Below are 24,597 nucleotides of genomic sequence, written 5' to 3' on the forward strand. Positions count from 1 at the left end.
ATGATTCCATAATTCTTGAGGACATTTTTACCCAATTGTCCATCAGAATTTTCTTGGGATAGCCCTCCCTCTGGAATACACCATCCACAAACCTATTTACAGCAACTGCATCCACTTCTAGCAATATCTCTACTTCACCCCACTTGGAGTGGAGATCCATTAAATCTATTACATACTTCCTCGTTCCTTCCTCACCTTGAATGAGTCCAAGTATGTCTAAGCCAACATACTCCCAAGGCATGTTTGGCTGCTCCAATGGCCCGAGAGTATGGCTATAGTTCCTTAGCATCTTGTCAGATACACCACACAACACACATTTGCTCGACCTGCCTGTCCAGCCCTGGCCAATAATAGTCAGCTCTGAGTCTTCTGTTGATTTTCTTCATACCTAAGTGGCCCTTGTGTCCTGCATCCACCAGTCTCCTCCTTACACCCTGCGGCAGAACTATGCGCCCCGTGGTGTACAGCCATTGCCCTTCAAGGCTCAGCTCATCTCTCACCTCGGGAAAAGACCCGAATCCTTCATTATCCATCCATCCTGCCCAACCTGCCTCTGCATCCTCTGCAACTGTTGTAAAGTTAAGTCCCACACAATTGGAGCAGTAGAAACAAATGTATTAATCAGTAGTGGGTAAACAGGACCCCCAGCTACAAAGCATGCTTCTCTCCTCCAGCCTCTACTTCCAACCGAATATTCTCACTAAGGTCAACTTCTATATTTGAATCTGGAGCGCGCATGAACTGTGTGCATATTTTCAAGGTCTCCAGGTTGGAGTTGCTTTGAAACCAAATACAAACAAAAGGTAACACTGTGCTAGAACTCTGAAGGGGAAAAAAGGTGCAACACAATAGTTAACATCATTAAGGCAGGAGAAAACCTAAGACCCACCCTGAATGCCTACATTGATGTCTGCCCTCTGTTTGGGTCAGTTAAAGTACATAGGGCCTCATTACACGTTGTCCAGTAAGGGAATACCGGTACCGGTAAAGAATTACCGGTACCGGTAATTTCCCAAGCCAATTACGACCCTGACCCACCACTATTAGCGGACCCGGTAAGTACGGTGCCACTAATAGCGGCAAGGCCATGGGCGCGCGACCCCCAGACCGGAAATAGCGCCATGGCGCTAATATCACTCCATCACAAGCCATGCAGACATGCCATTAGCGGCATGGAAAAGACCCCAAAACCCCTTACCGGCATGGCGCAAATAACGCCATCTAAAAGCACCCGTTAAGAGACCTGAGCAGTGTTCCCATCTGTCACAGATGGACACAATCAGCACAGGTGGAGGCAATGGAGACACGCAGCACAAAAGAGCACACCACACCCCTTCCCACACCCCTTCCCACACCAAGATGGTCCCAATACCACCAGCATGATATGGGCTTCAGTACATGATTGCAGTGCAGCACCAACAACAACAGGCCGCACCAGAGGTGACCCGTAACAGGTACCCATTCCTCACACCATACAGGCGATGCCAGCTATCCACTGAAGAGGTGGCTCCTAACCCCTGTACGGAACCCACAGAACCAGCAGGAAGAGGACTACAATATTGCACATACCCGTACCCGCGTCGTGATAGAGCTGGCATTCGGCCTTCCAATGACAGTGCACTGGTGCCTAAGCAGCCTGGGTGAGGCTCTCCTGTACGGCCATGACAAAGTGGCAAAGACAACCATGGCATGTGTAGAGCATCACAAAATGTGCATCTGATGGAATGTGCTTATGCCACTTGACATTGACATGCAACCACAAGATGAGGATGATGTGGATGGGGCTGAGTATGGGTGAAATGCTCCGGCAGGACATGCAAGAGGCGATGTCAAGGAGGCACACGAAGTGCGTCAGCATCTGAATCAGGAATTCCATCAGGTACAAAGGTGAAATTACATGGATGGAGATGGGTATTGTTGCCCTGGTGCATGTTATGAGGCCCACAAAGGACCCTGTCCACAATAAATGACACATACACAATGATGGAGACGACGCCTGGTTTTCAACTTCAGAACAGTGTATTGTGAACAGAATGTGAAAAAAATGTGCATGACCCCAACTTTGCTAATGCCCCTTCCCCCTCCCCCCACAACAACCCCAAATACACCCTCTCCCCCCTCCCCCCACAACACCCCCGAAAACACCCTCTCCCCCCTCCCCCCACAACACCCCCAAAAACACCCTCTCCCCCCACAACACCCCCATGTGAGCCTTATAGTGTCTACGTGTCCTGCTCCACATGTGCCACCTAGTCCTTGCTGGACCTAAGCCACAGGGCCTCCTCCACCATTGCATAGGGTGGTTGTGACGTGGGGCGCCTCAGGTTGTGCAGAGAGCGGCGCAGGCGGCTTGTCTGCTGGGAACTCGAGGAGGAGGAGGTGCCCGGTTGATCCTGTGTTGGGGGTTGGTATTGCCGCTCCATGATGTCCCCAATACGTGTAATGGCCTGGCGGAGTTGGCCCATTTCCTGGCATATCCTGTTAGTGCAGGCCTCAGTGGCCTCCCTTGTTTGGCCTGTATATTTGCTGAGGTCATCCCTCAGACAGCCTGTCTCGGCCACATGCTGGGCGACCAGCGCAGTAATGTCTGCCTACCTCCGGCTTATGGTTGCAAGGTCAGGTTGGGTGGTATGTGATGTTGGGCTGGCTGCTGCGTCCTGGTCCGTGCTTCCGGCATCAGGCGAGGACACCTGAGGGCTCCATGCCCCTTCAACGGTGTGGGAGTCATGTGCTCCATGGCTACCTGATATGGACGTTGCCCTTGGACTTTCCTGAATGGACCGTGTCGGGCTGGGGGAATGGCTTTGTTCTAGAACGTCAATTGCGTCCTCCTCGTCAGTGAGCAGTGCGGTGGCTGCTGCCTCACCAGTTGAACTGGTGGCAGTGGAGTGCGTGCCCTCCGTGCTCATTTCACCTATGATGGGGCACACTGGCGTGGGTTCAGCAATAACAACAGCCGTGCCCTCAGGCTGTGTGGAACTGCTGCTCCTGCTGCCTTTGGGCCTCTGCTGATGGACACTCCGCCCAGTTCCCCTAGAGGTGGTGGCGGTATCACCTTTCTCATTCATCCTGGCCTTTTCGGCTGCTGGGGGGGTACGTGTTGCAGTGCATGTGCCTTCAGTGTCTGTCGGTGATCCTGTAGAGGACAAAAATAGGGTATATCATCGTTAATGGTTCTAGGTGCCTTATGCAGAATGTTCACGTCATGCTGCTCTATGCATTGGGGCCTCTTTATCATTGATTCTAGTAATGGGGATGTCGGGTTGGTCATGCATGGATGGGTCTCTGTTGCACGTGCATATGGTGATGCATGCATGTATGTGTGTGGCTGGATGAATGGCCTGGTCATGGACACATATTTGGGGGACCCCTCACCCTTCACTGTGCATTGTTTGATGTATACACTCACCTCCATCGGATGAAATGGCCACACCATGCTCCATATCTCCGACTCCCTCTATGGATTCGACTCCAATTGTGGAGGCACATGTCTCCTCCCACTCCTTCAGCTTCAAAGGGGAATCTGCGCCACCTCCTGTGGCCATTGCCAGGTTACGGTTGGCCGTTAGTATGTTCCGCACACGGACCCGGAGGTCGTCCCACCTCTTGCGGCAGTCCTTGATACTGCGGGTGGTAGTGGCCACCGCACTGACTTTGCGGGCAGCTTTTGCCCAGATGGCCTTTTTCTTAATGATGGCCTCCCGCCGCGTATCATTGGCGAAGACAACGTCTGCATTAGCTGCAAGTGTCCCGTTCAACATTATCAGCTCCTCATTTGAGATTTTTTCTTTCCGCTGACGAGCTGAAGCTTTTATTAGGGCCTTGGGCATCTTCGGGCTTTCCTGGATGATTTCTTGTCGGAATTCTCCGGAAAGAGGTCCTGGATGCAGAGGATGGCAATGGATTGTGTTTTTAAAGATGGCCGCCGTGCTCTTTCCCGTTCCTGTGCGATGACGCTATTTCCGGTTCTGCTTTTTTAGGGTGACCGCTAATAGCGGTGACCGCTATTTGCATGTAGCGTGGGGGCGGAGGTGCTATCAGCACTTTGGTCGAAGCCGGTAAGGGGCATTTTGGGGACTTTTGCGGCATGGCGGTACGGAAATTTACGGCATGGCGCTATGCTCGTGTCCGTGAACTCGTAATGGGACGCTATTAACGGCCTCTTGCGAGGGCGGTCACGCTAATAGCGCCATGCCGTAAAATTCCGATTTTTACCGGACAACGTGTAATGAGGCCCATAGTGTTTAAATCTGTAAAGAAATACTAACTGGTCTAGTTGTGACGCGCAACCATTTTCTCGGGAGAAGGAAACCCTTTGGTAACACTCACTGCCTGATCTGAAGTGGAAGTATTATGTGTTAGCAATCACAAAAACACAATCTACATGGCATAGGTGCGTCTGGTGATTACATCTCTGAATTTACTAGGGGGACAGGTTCTGATGCTTCCTCAAGAGTCATATATGTCCTTTTGCGATCTATGATGCAGGACATATTGCCCATTAGGCAAGACATGAAAAAGACAAGATCATACTGAGCCGCGTAGATGATGTGACATCAAGCGTCACCTCAGGAAAGTAAGCTGCCCTCACAGGGCTTGGGCAACTCAAAACCAGGCAATTCTCTCCAGAAGGTCCAAGATCACATGTATGACTTGGAACTGAGGGGGAGATGGAACAACATCTGAATTCTTGGGGTACCAGAAGGGTCTGATGCAGGCCATGGGAAGAAAAGATCTCCTGGCTTCTCGACACAGTGTCTCATTTACAGGTTGCAGATTTCCCCGGTATCGACAGAGCACACACCATTCCCTTTGCCTGAGACCAGATGCGGGGAAGACCCAGTGACCAATCATAGTTCTCTTTTTGTATGGTGCTACTTAGGAAACGGAGGAACAGCTAGTTAGAGAAATTAAGAAGGTTTTGTGGGAAGGTCGTAAAATTTGGTTCTACCAGCCCTTGGCACTGAGAAATCACATGATAAGAATGAAATTTCAAGAAGCAAAATGGACACTACATCAAAAACCATTTGTTTACATGGGACTTTTCCCCGATTTCATTGAAGTTCTTCCAAACTTCTTTTTATTGCATTTTGCACATACAAGCTTCAATTATAGCATTAGACCTCCAGTGTGCTGCTCCGTGCTTAAGTAAAACAATAACAGAAACAATTAACAATAAAAGTCTTTGGGAGGGACGAGGGGTGGAGGGGACAAGGGGAAAGGGGGAAAACGAGAGACAGCATGTTTCACTTCATACATGGGTTGGGAGGAAGAGTCACATCAGTGTGCTTGGTTGCATTGTTCTAGTGTCGTCATTCCACAAGGGAGCTAGGGGCCTTCATGTTTAGCTCACCTACGGCGCAAGTGATTCTGGATGTGCTTTGTGCCCTCCAGGCAGATCTTTAGTCTTGTTTCTCCAGCCACCGGAGGGGGGATGTTGTCTTGCCAATCCTGGAAACTGTTGCGTATAGTCCAAAAAGGGACCCCAGGTTTGGTAGAACTTGTCCCTGTTACCAAAACGGAAGGCTGTGTTTTTTTCCACCGCTATCATATCCCAGCACTTGGACCACCACATTGGGACTGCAGGGCCTTCAGGGTTTTTCCAGAGTCTGGCTATTGATACCTTCGCGGCCATTAGTAAATGCGAGCACAGGTCCGCCCTTCTGCCTGTCAGTGGGAATTGCCCTTCGCCAGTCGCTCTGAGCAAGACTTTTCCTGGGTCCTATGGGATCGTGAGACCAGTGATTGCTTTGATTTGTTCTAGGATGTTTTTCCAGAATTGGATGGCCTTGGGACATGTCCATAGTAGGTGTTACAATGTGCCCTTACCCGGGCATCCTCTCCAGCGGTGCGGAGGTTGGTGGGAGTTACATTTGTTGAGTATCTCCGGTGTTCAGAACCATCTGTAGCACACCTTGAATGGCCCTCCTTTATTGGTTATGCACTTGGAACTTTTGTGCGCTCGGGCTCAGATGTAGTCCCACGCCTCTGGTTCAATGTCCCTGCCTATGCCCTTTTCCCATTTCAGCATGTAGGCCTCCTTTTTGCTTGTGTCTGTTCTGTCGAGTAGCTTTTAGAGGGTGGATATTTTCCCTTTGGGGGCGTTTTTTGTGAGTGTTCGCTCTAGAGCTGTTAAGACTCTGCTTCAATTTTTCTGTATTGCTTCGTTTGAGAGCCAGTGCCTGAGCTGTGCATATCAGAACCTCTCCGTCTCGGGGACCCGGAATTTGGCTTTACAGACTTCGAAGTTCAGCAGGTTTCCGTTCGCAAAGAAGTCTGCAATGTTCTTCAGTCCTCCTTCCTTCCATTTGTGGAAGTTGATTGAAGTGATGCCTGGAGTGAAGTCCGGGTTGTCCCAGATGGGGGTGAGCGGTCGTATAGTGCTTCTACACTTCCACAGGCAGGCTGACCTCTTCCAGCTCATCACTGTGTTTTTCGTCACCAACAGGGGCCCTGCATTCGGGGGTCGCTAGGACTCTTCATGTGCGGCAGTGATTCTATTGGACTCTGGCACCAGCCTTCTTCCAGCTTTAACCATCGGGGTTGGTTGGTGCTTAGCCTCCATGCAAAGGCCTGCGAAATCTGTGCCGCTAGACAGTACCTGGCCACATCCAGGACCCCTAGGCCACCCGCCGCCGAGCCCCGTAGCATAGTGCGTTTAGGCATTTGTGGTTTCTTTCCTTCCCAGACGTATTTCAGGACATCTACCTGCAGCTTCTGGATGGCCTTCTTCTGGATGGTTATTGGTAGCGCTAGGCAGTAATAAAGCAATCTTGGGATTAGATTCTTCTTCAGAGCTGTGATTCTTCTGAACCAAGAGATTTCTTGCTTCTGCCAGCGTGCCAGGTCATTTCTGAGTTCTTTAAAGAGTGGGGGAAAGTTTGTTTTGTGTGTTCTTTCAGTTTTGCTTGGCAGCTGGACCCCCAGGTAGCTGACTTGCTCTTTTACCCATGGGATCGGGTAATTGGCCTCCAGTATTTTCTTGAGCTTTTTCGGTATGTTGATGCTCATTGCTGTTGATTTGGAGACGTTTACCTGGAATCCTGACGCCTCTCCGAATGCTTCTAGTTCTTGCCACAGTGCTTTCATGGAACCTTCTACTCGGGTGATCGTCAATAGTATATCATCGGCATACAAAGCTGCTTTGTATGATTCTCCTTTAATTTCGAGGCCGTGTATTGCCGGGTTGTGTCGGATTCTACTGGCAAATGGCTCCATGGAGAGCGCAAATATGAGGGGGGACAGGGGGCATTCACTTCTGGTACCTCTCGTTATATTGATTCTATCTGATCTGGCCCCATTCATTCTGAGCCTGGTGGAGGGGTGTTGGCAATTGACTAGCGTCCATTTTACAAAGTTTGGGCTGAATCCATAGTGCAATAGTATTTCTCTTATGTAGCCCCAGTCTAGCATGTCGAAGGCTTTGTGCACATCTAGTGACAAGACTACCAGTTACAGTCCCATCCTGTTTGCTGACTCTATTGTGCCTATGGTTCTTGGGTTGTCTTGCGTACTGCTGCCCGGGATGAAGCCTGTTTAGTCCGGGTGTATTATATCTGGGAGTATCTGCACTAATCTACTCGGCAGGATTTTCGCGAAGACCTTGGCATCATTATTTAGCAGTGCGATGGGTCTCTATGATGAACATTGGATGCAGTCTTTCTCTGGCTTCGGTATGAGGACAGTTAGTGACTCCTCCATGGATGGGATGGTGGATCCTGTCGAGATGAATGAGTTGAACAGATTTGCTAGTTGGGGTGCAAGGATGTGGGCAAATTTTCTTCAGAATTGGGTTGGGAGCCCATCCGGCCCTGGGGTCGTGTTCTTCAGGCAGCAAATGGTGTTGCCTACTTCTTCAGCTGTAATTGGGCGTTCCAGGGATTCCAGCTGTGGATGTGGAGGCCCCTTTTGGGCAGTTGGCAGGTATTGCAGTAGAGCAGACTTTACCATTGGGAGGCCGGTCATGATTTCCTTGTGATGTCCTGTCATTAGCTCAATTTTTTATCTGCGTTTGTGTGACGTAGGATTCCATTCCTATCTGCTAGGCACTGGATGTTGTTCCATGAGTGCAGCTTCTTAAGCTTGTGGACCAAGAGGCGATTTGCCTTATTACTGTTTAAATAGTACAATTGCTTGGTGCAGGCCAAGGCACTGGCTGAATGGTCTGCTAGATGCATTTCCAATGCTGATTTCGCTTTTTTTTCAGTTCTCGGCCTGATGCCCTAGTTTGGTGCCTTCTGAAGCTCCCCTCCAGTTCTGCGACCCTTTCCTCTAGTTTGTCTTGCTGCAGTTGGTTTTGTCGCCTGTGCCTTGCTGTGCAGTTGATCGCTACCCCTCGGATTACTGGTTTCATCGCGTCCCAGATGATCGCCTTTGAGGTCTCAGCTGTTGTATTCTCTTTGAAGTAATTCATGAGTGCTTCTGCTAATTCTGATCTGATAGCTATGTCCGCTAGGATCTGGGCTTGTATAATATGATATGATATGATATGGCATTTGTAACGCGCCTACACACAAGTGTTTCAAGGCGCGACGAGGCAGGGAGGGGGGAACAAGGGAAGACAGACAACGATCCTACTAGGCCAGGTGTCATTCAGACCGCGCAAGTGCATGGGTGGGGGGACGGGAAAAGTGCAAGGGGGAAGAGAGAGGGGAAAGTGCAATACAGGGTTAGTAATGAAAGAGGGCCAGTTAGTGGCAAGTGCAAGATAAGTGCACAACAAGTGCTGGGGGGGGCCGTAGGGATACAGAGACAGTCCCGCAGTGCAGGGGTAGCAAGGAAGGCAGTGCAGGGGAGAGTGGCTGGGCCAAGGACCAGGGTTAGTGAGTGGCCCAGTTGCTGATTCAGTACAGTATCAGTGGTTTAGCAGGGGAGAGGGGGAGAGAAAGCAGAAGCAAAGAGGAAGGTTTTGAGGTGCTTCTGGAACCGGAGATGGTTCTCCTCAAGTTTCAGGGAGGCAGGAAGGCTGTTCCAGAGGGAGGCCCCTGCTGCGGAGAGAGATCTCCCCACAACTCGTTGCTTGGAGAAGCGGCTGACCCTGAGGGAGTTGGAGGTGGAAGAGCGAAGTGCTCGAGAAGGAAGATATTTAGGAAGAGAGAGTTGAAGGTATTTTGGCCCCAGGCCCCAGAAGGCCTTGTGGACAATGCAGAGGGTTTTGAACTTAATCCACGCAGCCACAGGGAGCCAGTGTAGCGCTTTCAGTCCTGGAGAGATACGGTCCCTGGGCTTGAGGCCAAGGACAAGTCTCGCAGTCCTGTTCTGGATAAGTTGCAGAGGGCGGAGAGTAGAGGCAGGCAGATTTAGATAGAGGCTGTTACAGTAGTCCAGCTTCGAGAGAACCAGGGCTCTGGAGACAGTGAGCTTCTGGGGGAAGGAGAGGAAAGGAAGGATACCTCTGAGGAGGTGCAGCTGGTAGTGTGACTTCTTAGAAACGTCAGAAATGTGAGGAGAGAAGGAGAGTGTGAGTCGAAGATGACCCCGAGGTTTTTTGCCTTGCAGGTAGGAACAGGAGGAGGGCCAAGAGAGGCCGGCCAGAGAGCTGCAGGGAAGGAGGGAGTGGGTGTGCCAATGAGTAGAATCTCAGTCTTACTGGCATTAAGGCAGAGGTCGTTGGCGGCACACCATTCCTGGATAGCAGAGAGACAGTCAGAGATGAGGGAAGGAGAAGAGGAGGCCGAGGGTAGCCTGAAAATGAGCTGGGTATCATCCGCATAGCACTGAAAGTTGGGGCAGAGAGCAGCGATGCGGTGGGCGAGAAGTGCCAGATACTGGTTAAACAGCCAGGGGGAGAGGTTAGAACCCTGGGGGACACCACAGGTAGAGAAAAAGATATCAGACAGGAAAGACCCCAGTTGGACCTGGGAGGGTCGATTAGAGAGGAAAGAGGTCAGCCAAGCCAGAGCCAGACCAGTGATACCCAGGTTATCACGGAGACGGTTGAGCAGGATGGTATGGTTGACAGTATCAAAGGCAGAAGAGAGGTCAAGTAAAATGAGAACACATGGAATATTAGAGTCAAGGTTTGAGAGCAGGTCCTCACGGATGTTCAGGAGAGCAGTTTCTGTGCCTCTGGCAGCTCTGAAGCCAGACTGATGGTCGTGAAGGCTACCAACAGATTCAGCATGGAGATTAAGCTGGGAGATGGCAAGTTTCTCCAGGAGCTTGCACAGGAAAGGAGTGATAGAGATAGGGCGATAGTTAGCTGGGCATGACGCGTCGGAAGAGAGTTTCTTAAGAAGGGGATGCACAAGGGAGTGCTTGAGAGGGGATGGGAAGACTCCAGAGGCGAAGGAGTGATTGCAGAAGTCAGCAAGGGCAGGAGCCAAGGAGTCAATGTGGTCCTTAATAATTTTGGAGGAGCAGGGGTGGACCTGTGCTGACGAGACTTTCATAGATCGGACTTGTCTCAAAACCTCATCAGCGGAAAAAAGGGGAAAGGCAGAGAAGGAGAGAGGAGGGGTGGCTGCAGAAGGGCCAGAGGATGGGCAGGGAATAGAGGGGGGGTGATGGGAGGAGAGTGAGGACAGGATGTCCTGAGTTTTAGAAATGAAGTGAGAGGACAGTGCCGTACAGAGGGCCTGGGAGGGGACAGGAGAGGTATAGACTGCAGCAGGGTTGGCCAGATCCTTGCAGATTTTAAAGAGTTCAGCCGAATTGTTAGATGCCGCAGTGATGCGGGCTTAGATAAGGGCTCTCTTCTTGGTGAGAACGGAGAGCCGGTATTGCTTTTGGAGCAGGCGACAGGCCAGTTTGTCAGAGGATGAACATGAAGCGCGCCATTTCCTCTCTGCCACCCTGCACAAGCGTTTAAGGGTGACTAGATCCGAGTCATACCAGGAGTTACATTTGGCTTTGGGCTTCAGGCGGATTCTCATGGCAGGGGCAAGGATATCAAGAGTATCAGATATAGCAGAGTAGAGAGTGGAGAGGGCTGTGTCAGGGTGGGAGTCAGCCGAGGGGGGGAGAGGGGGCGAGAAGGTGGCAGCGAAAGCCTCAACTGACACACGCTTCATGGATCGAATGACCGAGAAGGAAGATGGCAGTGATGAGGGTGGCTTTGCCTGTGGGGTAGGGAGGGTGAGGTGGGAGGAGAGGAGAAAGCGATCACTCCAGGAGAGAGGAGTGGAGAGAGGGACAGAGAGGGGAAGGTCAGAAGAGATCAGGGCATCGAGAGTGTGCCCAGCAGATGGGCTGGCCCAGACAGGAGAATAGAGAGCGAGAGAGAGTCGCAGAGGTCGCGAAAGAGTCCAGAGGGGGGACAGGATGCATCCAGGTGGATGTTGAAGTCTCCAAGAAAGAGGAGTTGAGTGGTTGAGGACAGGAGTGAGGAGGAGAGGTCCACCCACTCGGAGAGGAAAATTGACCAGGTGGCCGATAGATAGTAGCTACGGTAAGGGAATGGCTAGGAGAGAGGGAGAGTCGGCAGACAAGACATTCAAAAGAGGAGTATGTCTGCATGGGAATAGCAGTGGCAGAAATCCACTCAGGGAAGATAAGGGCCACACCCCCCCAGCACGGTTGGGCCTGGGCACGGAGAGGATCTTGTAGCCGTCGGGTACCTTCCAATGTTTTTCGGGAAGCTCTGGCATGCCCTGCACCGGTAGGTGCATAGTGACTGGAGCATGGTCTGATCTGTCTCTGTGTCCTATTTGTATGTTCTCCATACATGGGACAAACGCACCAGATGCCAGGAGTAGGTCAATCATTGAGTGCCATTGATGGGCATGCGAAAGAATTTGTAGTCCTTTGCACCCATGTTGGATAATCTTCAGATGTCGATGGTGTCCGTTTCCCTTAAGAATTCCGCCATGGCTAATGCTTTGACAAAGTCTTCCTTAGTTGGAGGCAGCATTTTATCCTGGTTCGGATCCTGAGTTAGGTTGAAGTCTTCACCAATCAGTAGGTGGCCTTTGGAGAAGGCCGCGATGACTGGTACGAGGTTGCGGAGGAAGTGGTCCTGCGTGCCATTCAGGCAGTAGATTGCAGCCAGGGTGATAGGCAACTCGACCAGCAGACCTTTCAGTAGGAGGTACTGTCACGCTTTCTCCCGCACACCCTCTCCCTGCTCCCTCCGCACGCCCGGTCTCTGCCAAAATCCATCAGGGGATCCCGTTTATGCACTCTGGCAGTCGGAGACTGCATCATCTTACCCGCCATACCAGGACACTGTTTGGACCAGGGGTTTACCGGCCATCCCAGCGCTGGAAAGCACAATGGAGACTCCCACTGGCAGCCCGTAACAATCCACATTGTTTGCAAGATCCTCGCGTCACGTGAGAGGGCCAACACGATCACGCATCACTTGAGGGGGCGAGCACCGCCAGGAGTCACGTGGCGACAACGCTTCCGCATCACGTGACACGCATCACGTGATTTCTCTCAAGGATTCAAAAGCGGCCAGGAACACGGAAGCGTTGCTTCACAGCTGAACTCTTTCAGTACTGTACGGCTCTTGTTCCTTGTTTTGAACCTTGCTCCTACGATCTGTGTACGACCTCGGATTTTGTCTACTGGATTGCTTTTGTCTAACCCTTGGCATTTGTGAACTTTGGCTTGAACTCTGTCACGACCTCGGATTTGTCTACTGGATTGATTTGTCTACTCCTCTGGCACCTTTGAACATTTTGTACGACCTCGGACTTGTATTGGATTGCCTCACGGATTTCGTTGTGTTTTGGTATTCTTGGCCACCGGCCTCTGCAAGGCGTTCGCCTGGCTGCATAACCTGGATTGCCTCAAACCTCGGTGTGCGCCCATCCACAGAGTCTCGCACACCAAGCCCCGTCCAGGGCCCTACTATCCATCAGGGTGTTATACACTAGGTAAGCGGTGCTCTTTTCCTTGCTGGGTATTTATTGTACAACACGCACATTGTTTTGATAGTCACTTATTGCCTTGCAGTGCTCCAGGGGTCCTTCTGGCTGTTCCCGGTTCCAGACCTGACGGCTCACAAAAAACCTGTGGCCTCAAAGACTGCACAGACACTGAATATCTCGTTGTCTGTGTGGTACTTGGGGACGGAGGCTTACTAATCTACACGACCATCAAGACCAAGTCCATAACAGGTACCACCCCTCCGGCTCCCTTTTGACTGTGATCTGAGTTAGTGGTAGGTCGCGACTGAGCAATAAGGCAACACCTCTTTTTTTCTGCCCCGAGGAGGCAAAGTAGCGTTTTGGGTAATGCAGGAAGGAGACCTGCTTTTCATCCGTTGTTAGGAGGTGAGTTTCTTGGTGGCAGATAATGGGCCTCATTACGACTGTGGCGGAACGGGTTAATGGGCTCCGCTAAAGGAGGCGGACCCATTAAACCCGTTCCGCCTCATTACAAGCTCCCCTCGCGGGACCCGGTAAGTAACGCCTGGTCAAACCAGGCGTCCTTACTGGGTCCCGCGAGGAGAAGAGGGAGCAAACAACGGGCCGCTCGTAATCGGCCCGTTGTTTGCACCATCTCCCATTCCCATTGAGCCCTATGGGGGCTCAGATGGGAATGGGGAAGGTCCAGATCCGGGTTCCTGGAGGGAGGAATTACCGGGCCCTCCCAACTCGGAATGGCCCGGTAATTCCCCATTCTGGGAACCCGGATCCAATTTCGGCGGCAGCCATGCCGCCAATAGCGGCATGGCTACCGCCGAAGTCGTAATGAGGCCCAATGTCTGCTGCCATTTGGGAGAGTCTGCGCTCCACCGATTTACTCTTCCCTGGGACGTTTAGGCTTTGTACGTTCCAAGTAGTCATGGTGAGTTCCTTATCCAGGGAGACAATTTGTGTTACGTTCGGTTTCTTTGCCTAGCGGACCCCTATGTTCTTGCAGGCGGACCAACGCCATCTCGCTGGCTAAATTGCTTCCTGATGTTGAGCTTGCTTTGTATCGTTTCTTCTTGCTCTGTAAGTGCCGTCCCATGTAAGGTGTTTCCAAATTTTCCTGCGACGCCCCCCGCCCGAACATCCCCCTGCACGCCCCAACAAAAAACTGGTATTCCGGTCCAGCCTTCCACCAACGGGGCATCCAGCTGGGCCAGCGCCACCAACACATTTAGAGGCTACAACACCTCAGAGTACCTCTTGACTTGCATTTCATAGGTTACTTTAGTTGCATGTATTGCTGTGCGAGCCCTGTCCCCTTGGCCACCTAGGTCTCAGCTTGTGGGTTCCAGGCCACCCGTCCGGCGGCTGGGGGTTCTATGGTGTCCATTGGTTTGTCTCTGACCCCTATGCTGTGCTTGTTTCCTGGGGAGTCCTTGTGATGATGGTTTGGGACACCGTCAGAACTTGGCCAGTTAGGGGCTTCCCCCCCCCCCCTTAGCAGTTGTTGGTTTTTTTACTCTCGGAGGGGGGGCCTCAGACTCTGCATAGACCCCCAGCCCGAGACCAGGCTCTCAGGGGCTCTCGCTGTGCTACTTCCACATTGGGCGTTGCTTTGTCAGGTTGAAGTTCTGCACCAGAGACACATTCTTTGAGGTTTCCCATCCGTAAGAGGTGGCTGTTTTGTTAGAGCACCATTGAAACAAAAGAATATTGCAATTTCCCCACTACACCTTTGGACTGGCTGTTGCCAGAGAACATGCCATCCACCATAATATAACTTTCTGAGAGTTGATTAGTGTATACTGAATTCAAACAGCCACGTTATTTATTTGTTCTATACTGTGTCTGTTTTTATTTACTCACTTTGTCTGTTGTGACGGTCAAATATAAAGATATTTAATCTCTGAAATCTAGAGGATATCTGTACCTTCTATGGGTAGACCCTTTTTCCTATGAGTTTGATGAACTAATAAAGTTGAATTTATCTTCCATTATGCTGTGGGGGAGACGGAACTGGGGGATGCCATGAGATTCTCCACAAACGTCATGGGCTAGCTCAATTTTTAAAATACTAAATTGGAATATTCATGGTGCAATTACTCAGTTAAGCATAAAAAGATATTTGGCCTTACGAGTCTGGCGGTAGCCGTGCCGGTAAAACTGCATGCCGTATCCATAGGGATTTACCGGCTACGGACTTGCCGGACTTACCGGGGCATTACAGCCCCACTGGTCTGGTAATTCTGGAGCTGGCATTCCGTTACTCCCCATTCCCGTGGAGTACTATAGGACTCCATGGGAATGGGGGCCATGGAAACACTGGCACCATGGGGTAATGGTGCCGGTGTTTCCACGTCCGTCTGTGGCGTTATAACCGCCAGGTCAGACCTGGCGGGTGTAAAACCACACGGCCACAGAAGTCGTAGTTAGCCGGTCCCGAAAATGGTGCCCGTACGGTTTTACCGGCACCATTAAATCTGGACTGGCTAACTTGTAATAGGCCCATTGACTCACCTACGTAAGCAGCAGTTAGGTGTTGTAGTGTTACAAGAAACACACTTATGCAATTAACACAATAAATTGGACTATGGAGAGGTCATGTATAGGTTGGCCTCTGCCTTCCTGAGAGGTGTGGCATGACAATTACAAATGAAATACCTTTTGTCGTGAAAGCTGTCTTTATTTTTTCAGTGCTGGCCCTACCTATCAGGACCGTGAGAACCATACAAAGATCAAAAGCATAACAGGTGTGAAGTGAAACAGAATTTCAAAATGCTTTCAGGATAGCATATGAAGATTAGGATAGGCCATTGATAGCAGGGGAGGTGGAGGTATGGATGGGCGTTATATGGTTTGTTGAGCTTGCAGACATTTATATTTGCTTCAGTATATGGACCCAACCAGCAAAAGAGCTCTTCCATGAAAAGTTGAATAAGACAATTTCCTCTTTTTCTGGTCACCGGAATGTGGGAGGAGATTGGAAAAAGTGCAAGATGTTTCTATGGATAGGGCCGCAGTAGCCCTTTACAAAGACAGGCCGATAAGGCTACCGCTTAAGGGGATAATGGGTAATGTTAACTTCATGGATGTATCAAGGTTGATGAATCCGTCAGGATGAGATTACACCTTATTTTCAGTTAGGAATAGAAGATTTTCCAGAATCAATTTCATACTGGTCACTTACCAGTGCATGCCACAGGACTTTGATTCTAAGACCCTACATCTCTTAGTCCATTTGCAAACAACCCTTCTTTATTTGATGGAGGAAGTCTTGAGACCACCTCAAGGCTGGAATTATGATACATCCATTTTTAAAGATTCCTGATCTTTCTGAGATGACCTCTGCCATACAGGAATACAGGAAAAATCAGTCCAACCGTCATATAGTCTCTACCATCTGCAATACTCTCTTTGTTTCTTCTCTATCCCCTTTTTAGCTTCCAATGTCTTCACACTAGACACCTCTGCTGTCTGTTTAGAGCATAAACTACAATTTCCTTTGCATGCATTGCATTGCTCGTCTCTCTCTCATCTTTTTAGACTGCTATTGGTGAAGGGCCATTCTTCCTACAGCACTTCACCTCACAAATTCTTAAACATTCCACTAGACCTGCAAGGCAAGTTCGTTAGTTTATATACTCGAATTTAGAGAAATGCACTTGCCCCATGGTTACCAGTGATAAATTATTTACTAGTGCTTTCTGTAATATCATGCATGTCAAACTTCATATTTGTTGCAATGCTGCCACCCAAAGGCCAGCTAGGCACAGTGACACTCATTTACGATTTACTGCAAACAAGGTTTGTTTGCAGTAAATGTGAAATAAAATTTCAAACATCCCCATACTCAGCAGCAAGTTCCAGTGCGATGCAAATGGTACTTGTCCTTCATAAAATCACCTCGCCAATATGAGTGGGCTAGTATATTTTGCTACACCTTCAAGACTATAATTCAGATTGTTGCTCTAATGAATAGCTGTGTTATGGATATGCCAACCAAAGGCAAACATTTCGGTATGCATATGATTCACAATATGTAACGCGCATCTCCTCATCCATGATATATCTGAACCACTGTTTATTGAATCTATAATATTCCCATCTGTGGGCATTTTCCTATTGCTTTTTGCAAGGCGCCTTTGACATCTTTGTTCCTTAGACTGTATATCAAAGGGTTTAACATGGGTGTCACAATCAAATATAACACAGACACTATTTTATCCATGTTGGGTGAATGGTTTGACTGGGGACTCATGTACATAAAAATGGCGGTTCCATAGAAGATAGTGAGGACCGTCAGGTGGGAGGCACATGTGGAAAATGCCTTTGACCTTCCTTTGGCAGACTGGATTTTCAGAATAGTCATAAGGATGTGGAGGTAAGTGACAGCAATTAGGAACACCGGGATTAACAAAATCAACACAGCCCCCACAAAGATCACTACTTCATTGATGAACGTATCAATGCACGACAGCCTCATGACTGCTGGAATCTCACACAGGAAGTGGTTGATCTCATCGCCGCACAAGGGTAATAATAATGTGGATGCAACATGCACAATCGATGGGAGGAAGCCGCTGATCCAGGTACCAAGCGCTATCTTGATACAGACATGCGTGTTCATGATGATCATATACCGCAGAGGATTACAGATGGCCACGTACCGGTCGTACGCCATCACAGCCAGGAGGATACACTCTGTCTCGCCCAAGGACAGGTGAACGTACATTTGCGCTGCGCATCCGGCATATGAGATAGTTTTCTTTGTCATCAAGAAGTTGACCAGCATCTTGGGGACGATGCTGGTTGTGTAGCACATATCTAAGAAGGAGAGGTTGCTCAAGAAGAAGTACATGGGTGTCTGGAGGTTACAGTCAATCTTGCTGATGATAATCAGTGTGCTGTTTCCTACCAGCGTAACCAGGTAAATGGACAGGAACACAAAGAAGAGGATGAGATCCATCATCGGGTCATCGGAAAGGCCCTTCAGGATAAATCCTGTCCCCGAGCTCCGGTTCTCCCTCTGCATTCTACCTCCTTGGGATTATCTGTGGAGAGGAAATAAGAGCATGTTGGTTCTACGGTTCTGAACACACGGCGTTACACTGCAGTTGACATGCATCGTGTTTTATGTTACATTTATTACGTAGGTAGCAGATCCAACAATTACCTTCAAAACAGAGATTACTCAAGAGCAGAAATCACTTCACAACTACGCCGCTCTGCCGAAAAGGTTATCTATGCAAACGTCAAGAACGCGACACTAATCGAACAAATCGTGCTTGGGAGGACATTATCTTTCCGAAGTAAAAACATGCTCTACATGTCCTTTTAGGGATATAATAGCCATGATATTTGTTTTATAATTGTTCTTTTATAATGCGCTTAATACCAATGAGTGTGGATTCAAACCTGCGTTGTGCTGTGTTTTCTTGCTTCCAAGACAAATGCGTTGCCCCCGAGCTATCCTTCCTCTCCCACTGATTCAGATTCAACAATAAAATATTTCAGCAATATGGGCATTCTAGGAATGCTGTGATCATCTGAGAATTAAAACAAATGATCTTTTAACCTCTCAGAAAAAGGTCACAGTGTCCAGAATCAATTAAATAGCTTTGAAAATGTCAAATGCAGAAGCTGAACTGCGTTTTTTGATGCAGTTGTCCATCATGCAGCAAGGAGGCTGCATTGCTGGATCTACAAATCAGGAATAGGGCAGATCCTGTTGAACCCCACAGATTATACTTTTTTAATTTATTTTTTATTGGCTCTTTATGATTTTTACAAGTAAAACCTTATATCAATATATTACACATCCTTTTTACATTTATCATCAAAAGCAACACTGTGAAAAGAACAATACATATCCATAAAAATCACCTTTTGAAAAGACCACCTGCCTTTACTAAAGTTCACATAGGCTAACATCGTTTTGTTTTGCCAGTTCATCTATTCAGTGTTTTTGAAGATTACTCTCAAAGGTTTTACTAAGGCTATGGTTCGGCTGATTCGTTGTCCTCTTAGCAACTCCAGCCACCATTCATGGTAAGTTCTGTCGGCATAGCTTTTTGTGGTCTCTCCAAGCAGTAATCTTCTTTTACCTTCTAGCCTCGGACAGAACATAACGAGATGTTTAAGATCTTCTTCAATATTTGACTCATCACACCAGTGGCAGCTTACTCTCCTTCCTTCTTTTGCCCCCGTTGGGAACAAATTCAATCGAAATTGGAGAAACTGATCTCTAAAGAAATAATTAGAAAATCAGTCCAAATACCGTGGTTATGTATTTCGTTTTCGACTGTCTACAAAGGTTTTTCCATATCCCTTTAGGGGGTCTCTCGCCTCTTGTGCAGCGATCCAGTCAGCTCCATACAATTTGGTCTTTATTTTGTCTGGGTTTCCCATTAATGTTTCTTCGGTTTCGCCCAAATCCCAAAGTATGTCCACGCATATCTACTTCCATTCCTTCATGGTGTCATCTCTTTTTTCCCCTCATAGCATTATGGATCATATTAAACACTCTTTGATTTGGGGTAATGATACATTTCCTGTATAATGAAAAGGTTTTCCATATCACTGGGTGTGCGTAATGGGACTCTCATCACTCTCTTCCAAAAAAAACCCTTCGATAACTGTCCAATTTTCATGTTTGAATGTGAGTACCGCTTCTGCTCCATGCATCAAAATCAGGACCACTTTTAGCGTGTAGAAATCAATCAAGGGTTTTATTGTATATCCACAGTATTTTTTCAATATTTTCCCTTGATTCGCTAGCTGCCATATGTTTCTTTTTCTCCTTTTGTTGTTGTTTTCACTGAAAACCATTATTCTCGATTTTTGAGGACTTATGTTCAAACCATTTGTGTCAGTGGGCCTCATTATGACCCGGGCGCTAAGTACCGGTCATTACCGGCATGGAGCAACTACCGTGGTCCGTGCTGGCAATAGACCGCTAAAAGCGGCCTATTACGAGTATGCGGGCACAAGCTTTGCACCATGCCGGTAATGACCCCACCGCCATGCCGCAAAAGGGCGAAAAATCTCCCTTTCCGGCACCGTACAAAGTACAAATAGCTCCACAGGCATCCAAGCCATCGGCATTAGAGGTGACCGCTAATAGCGGTCACCGCTAATAAGCGGAAGCAGCGTCATCGCACAGGAACGGGAAAGAGCACGGCGGCCATCTTTAAAAACACAATACATTGCCATCCACCACAACCAGGAGCCATCTGACCCCCAAAACTCTGCCACACCTCCACCACTACCTGCTGCATCTCACCATGCCGAAAGCTGTTAAAAAAGCACAGATCGCCTGCACAAGGAGTGCTTCTCCCGAGAGGAGTTGACCATGCTGGCGGGGACGCTGCAGGAACATGCAGATGTTGTCTTCTCCAGCCGACATGTCCCGCCCTGCAGTGCAGCACAAGAAACAGATATGGGCGGAGGTTGGCACCACACCCCGCACTCCCAAAGATGTCCGCTGGGACAATCTGCGTTTACACGTGCGGAGCATCCTCTCTGCCAACCGCAACCTGGGGATGGCGACTGGCGGAGGTGCGGACTCCCCCATCTACTTGCAACCATGGGAGGAGATCTGCACCAGCACCATAGGGACGGAGGCAATTGAGGGAGAGGGGGACATGGAGCGAGGAGCCTCTTCATCGGCCGATGCAGGTAGGTGTCCCAAATGTAACAATGCTAATACCAACACGATGATGTCCACCTGAACTGACAGTGCAATGATGTAGAGCAGGGTCTACCAGACACTATGTACAAGACTGCCAACAGGCAGTGCACAGCATCATCTTGTCCACATGCATCATGCACCCCATATGTGTTACAACCCAGACGCTTCCATGCATCACCCACCCAAAAGCCAAGCAACCCGTATGTCACTCCCACAATGTGAATCAACTGCCATTCCATATGAAAGCAGCCACCCCAATGCATGCCTGATGCCTGTAGACCCATCACTAACCCTCTCCCTCTATTGGTCCCCCACAGGCACGCATTCAGACAGCAGTGACGAGGACACTAGGGAGGATGATGCCACACCACAAAAGAAGACCAGGGGTGAGGAGGGAGAACACCGCCCCTCGATTTCAAGGGCTAGAGGCCAACCTGCACCACTGCGGAAGGCCAAGAAAACCCCAGAGGCCACAGCACCAATGTGCACTACGGCCCCCACAACAGCACCCACACCAGCCACCAGCAACCAGCAACCAGGAGCCAGTGGCAGAAGGCACTGCATCGGCTGCCAGCAGCACAGTTGGTGAGACAGCTGCCACAGCAGCCGTGTCGGACGATGAGGCAGATGTTCAGCTGCATGGCGCAACTGCCGCCACAGGCCCCCTGCATTCACCACAACTCTCCCCATGCAGCTTGCACAACAGCAGCATGCACGGGCTGTCTCCTGGTGATTCATGGCCCACAAGTTCCAGCCCCACGCCAACTGTGCATGAGGAACAAAGCATGTTGGAAACCCTTCACACACCCACCACAGTTCCAACCAGCCAAGAGGGGATCAGGGCTATTCAGAAGCGCCAGGGGGAGCTGACAGTGCTGTTGACACAGCTTATAATGGAATGTGGCCAGGCAAGGGATGACATTAGGGAATGTGCTGCATCCCTGAAAACAGCAATCGAGACCACCTCAAAGGACATTTGCGGCGAATTGGCAGCAGTGCAGCAGGTCCTCTCCTAAATGGTGGCAGCAATGCAGGCCATGCGTCCACCACAGTTGCCAGAACAACCTGGGACATCTTCCAACGCAAGCTCAACCAGGACCAGCCCGTGCGTAGGTCTGGCCGGAACCTGCGCACATCAGACAGGGGTGCACCTGGTGCTGGAAGAGGGGGAGGGCTGTAGGTACAGCCAGGCATACTGGTGCCATGTGGACTAATGGTGCACGCTACTCCACACCATGTGTGGGGAAGTCAAGGGGGGAGTGGGAGGAGAGAGAGTGCGTGTGGGGGAGTTGAGGGGGGAGGGGGGAGAGGTTGTGTGGGGGAGTTGAGGTGGGAGGGGGGAGAGGGTGTGTGGGGGAGTTGAGGGGGGAGGGGCTAGAGGGTGTGTGGGGGAGTTGAGGGGGAGGGGGGAGAGGGTGTGTGGGGTGGAGGGCTTGTGCACTTTGTTATATTTCTTTAATACACCTGTTGGGAAATCATAATTCACATTTGCGGACATTGCTTATTGTGTACGTGTGCTTTATTGGTGAACAGTCTACAGTGTCCATGTCCCTGACACACCCAGTGCCCTGAGTGCCACCTCCATGTCACACTCCCCGTCCATGAGTGCTAGAAACATTGGTTGATCAGAGTCTGACGCATGGCACGTCCCTCCTGTGCATCGCTGCCTCCCTGAAGTGAAGCCCCATCTCCACCTTCCTCATCCTCATCGTCAGGTGGTTGTTCAGCGTCAGGGGGCAGAGGCACATTCCGTCTGATGCACATATTGTGTAGCATGACACATGCCATGACGATCTTGGCCACCTTCTCATGGCCGTACAGGAGTGCACCACCAGACCTGCTGAGGCAGTGAAACTGTGGGCCTCATTACAACCTTGGTGCTAAGTGCACCAACTTTACCACCATGGTGTAAACTCCGTTTACACCATGGTGGATGGCAGATTTACCGCCCCATTCCAAGGTGAGTGGGGCGGTAAATCCCCATTTCCCATTTTCCCTTCCCCATTCCCATTTTTGCCCCATAGGGCATAATGGGAGTTGGGAAGGCGCTAATTACGCCGCCGTAAATTACGGTGGCGTAATTAGCACCATGGCAGGTTAGCGCCATGGATTTTAACGCCTGCTAAAAGCAGGCGTTAAAATCAGAATCAGGCGTTAAGGGTTAACGGTGGCGTTAACCCTTAACGCCTGAGTTGTAATGAGGCCCTGTGCCTTCAAGAGGCCAAATGTCCGCTCAATCACCACACGGGTACGTGTATGTGCACGATTGTAGTCCTCCTCGTGCCTGTTCTGTGGGTTCCGGACTGGGGTAAGGAGCCATCTCTTCAAGGGATAGCCTGCATCACCTGCATTTGGGCAACAATGTATATGTGTAAGTGATCACATCATATGGGACCTGTATCAATGACACCATAGCATGCATTTATTTCCTGATTGCAACCACATTTCCATGCATGAATGGAGGCACAGGATGTGACTGCTATGTGTGTATTCCTCTTATGGACAGGTGTGCGTGCCATTGTCTAGTGGGCGCATACCATAGCATGCATTTATTTCATGATTGCAACCACATTTCCATGCATGAATGGAGGCACACGATGTGACTGCTATGTGTGTATTCCTCTTATGGACAGGTGTGCGTGCCATCGTCTAGTGGGCGCAGGGGGGTCCTGTTCCTTGTGAGTGCTCATGCACTGTGTTAGTCCACAGCGGTTGTTTCCATGATCTGGCTGACGTGCAGTCATTTGTATGCTTTCATCCTGTCACCGTTGATGTCAGCCTCATGATGATCTCACTATGCACAACAAATGGTGACATGCAGTTTTGTAGTGCCTCTGTGTCAGTGTAGTGGTGTATTAATGTATTTGGCCCTCATGTGACTCCATTGTACGCAGTAATGGAGGACTGTCCTTTCTGTTGATGGTATTTGGTGCTGTTTATTGGCCATACTAATTGCTTGTAACTGCATTGTGCTGCGGGGGATATGGCCTGATTGAGTACAGTGCACATGAAGATGGCATTAGAATGGTTGTGACACTGCATCTTACATCTTGCATTATGTGGTCAGGTGTCAGGTCCGGTCTGACCTGCTTTGGGGTATGACCATGGTCCATTCTCTCAGGCACTCACAGCCAGGTGAAGTATGCATCTCCCCCCCATCTCAGCCAGGTGAAGTATGCATCTCTCCCCCCGCCCCCATCTCAGCCAGGTGAAGTATGCATCTCTCCCCCCCATCTGAGCCAGATGAAGTATGCATCCCCCCCATCTCAGCCAGGTGAAGTATGCATCTCTCCCCCCCATCTCAGCCAGGTGAAGTATGCATCTCTCCCCCCCATCTCAGCCAGGTGAAGTATGCATCCCCCCCATCTCAGCCAGGTGAAGTATGCATCCCCCCCCATCTCAGCCAGGTGAAGTATGCATCTCTCCCCCCCATCTCAGCCAGGTGAAGTATGCATCCCCCCCATCTCAGCCAGGTGAAGTATGCATCTCTCCCCCCCATCTCAGCCAGGTGAAGTATGCATCCCCCCCCATATCAGCCAGGTGAAGTATGCATCTCTCCCCCCCATCTCAGCCAGGTGAAGTATGCATCCCCCCCCATCTCAGCCAGGTGAAGTATGCATCTCTCCCCCCACCCATCTCAGCCAGTTGAAGTATGCATCTTTCATCTCAGCCAGGTGAAGTATGGTTCTCCCCCCCCATCTCAGCCAGGTGAAGTATGCATCTCTCCCCCCCTTCTCAGCCAGGTGAAGTATGCATCGCTCCCCCCACCATCTCAGCCAGGTGAAGTATGCATCTCCCCCCCCCATCTCAGCCAGGTGAAGTATGCATCTCCCCCCCCCCCATCTCAGCCAGGTGAAGTATGCATCTCCCCCCCATCTCAGCCAGGTGAAGTATGCGTCTCTCCCCCCCATCTCAGCCAGGTGAAGTATGCATCTCTCCCCCCCATCTCAGCCAGGTGAAGTATGCATCTCTCCCCCCATCTCAGCCAGGTGAAGCATGCATCTCTCCCCCCCATCTCAGCCAGGTGAAGTATGCATCTCTCCCCCCCATCTCAGCCAGGTGAAGTATGCATCTCTCCCCCCATCTCAGCCAGGTGAAGTATGC

The 24,597-nt window shown here is 50.0% G+C and overlaps 1 protein-coding gene across 1 annotated transcript; it reads right to left on the reverse strand.

Annotated features, from left to right (window-relative positions):
• Nucleotides 1-7,635: 7,635 nt before the first annotated feature.
• LOC138480466 (olfactory receptor 2G3-like) lies at nucleotides 7,636-17,835 on the reverse strand. Its single transcript, XM_069612248.1, has 3 exons — nucleotides 16,923-17,835; nucleotides 10,166-10,234; nucleotides 7,636-7,748 (listed from the first exon to the last, which is right to left on the reverse strand). The coding sequence occupies exons 1-3, from the start codon at nucleotides 17,833-17,835 to the stop codon at nucleotides 7,636-7,638; spliced, it is 1,095 nt and encodes a 364-aa protein (XP_069468349.1).
• Between the last annotated feature and the right edge of the window lie 6,762 nt (nucleotides 17,836-24,597).

This window comes from Ambystoma mexicanum, chromosome 5p (assembly GCF_040938575.1).
Source record: "Ambystoma mexicanum isolate Mex_15411 chromosome 5p, UKY_AmexF1_1, whole genome shotgun sequence".
In the NCBI taxonomy this organism is placed as follows: Eukaryota; Metazoa; Chordata; class Amphibia; order Caudata; family Ambystomatidae; genus Ambystoma; species Ambystoma mexicanum.

Coding starts and splice junctions, on each gene's coding strand:
- LOC138480466 (XM_069612248.1), bottom strand. CDS start 17,835: ATGCAGAGGGAGAACCGGAGCTCGGGGACAGGATTTATCCTGAAGGGC. Junction 10,235..16,922: donor CGCCTTGCAAAAAGCAATAG/GAAAATGCCCAC, acceptor TGCATCCCCTTC/TTAAGAAACTCTCTTCCGAC. Junction 7,749..10,165: donor CTCTATCACTCCTTTCCTGT/GCAAGCTCCTGG, acceptor CACCCCAACTAG/CAAATCTGTTCAACTCATTC.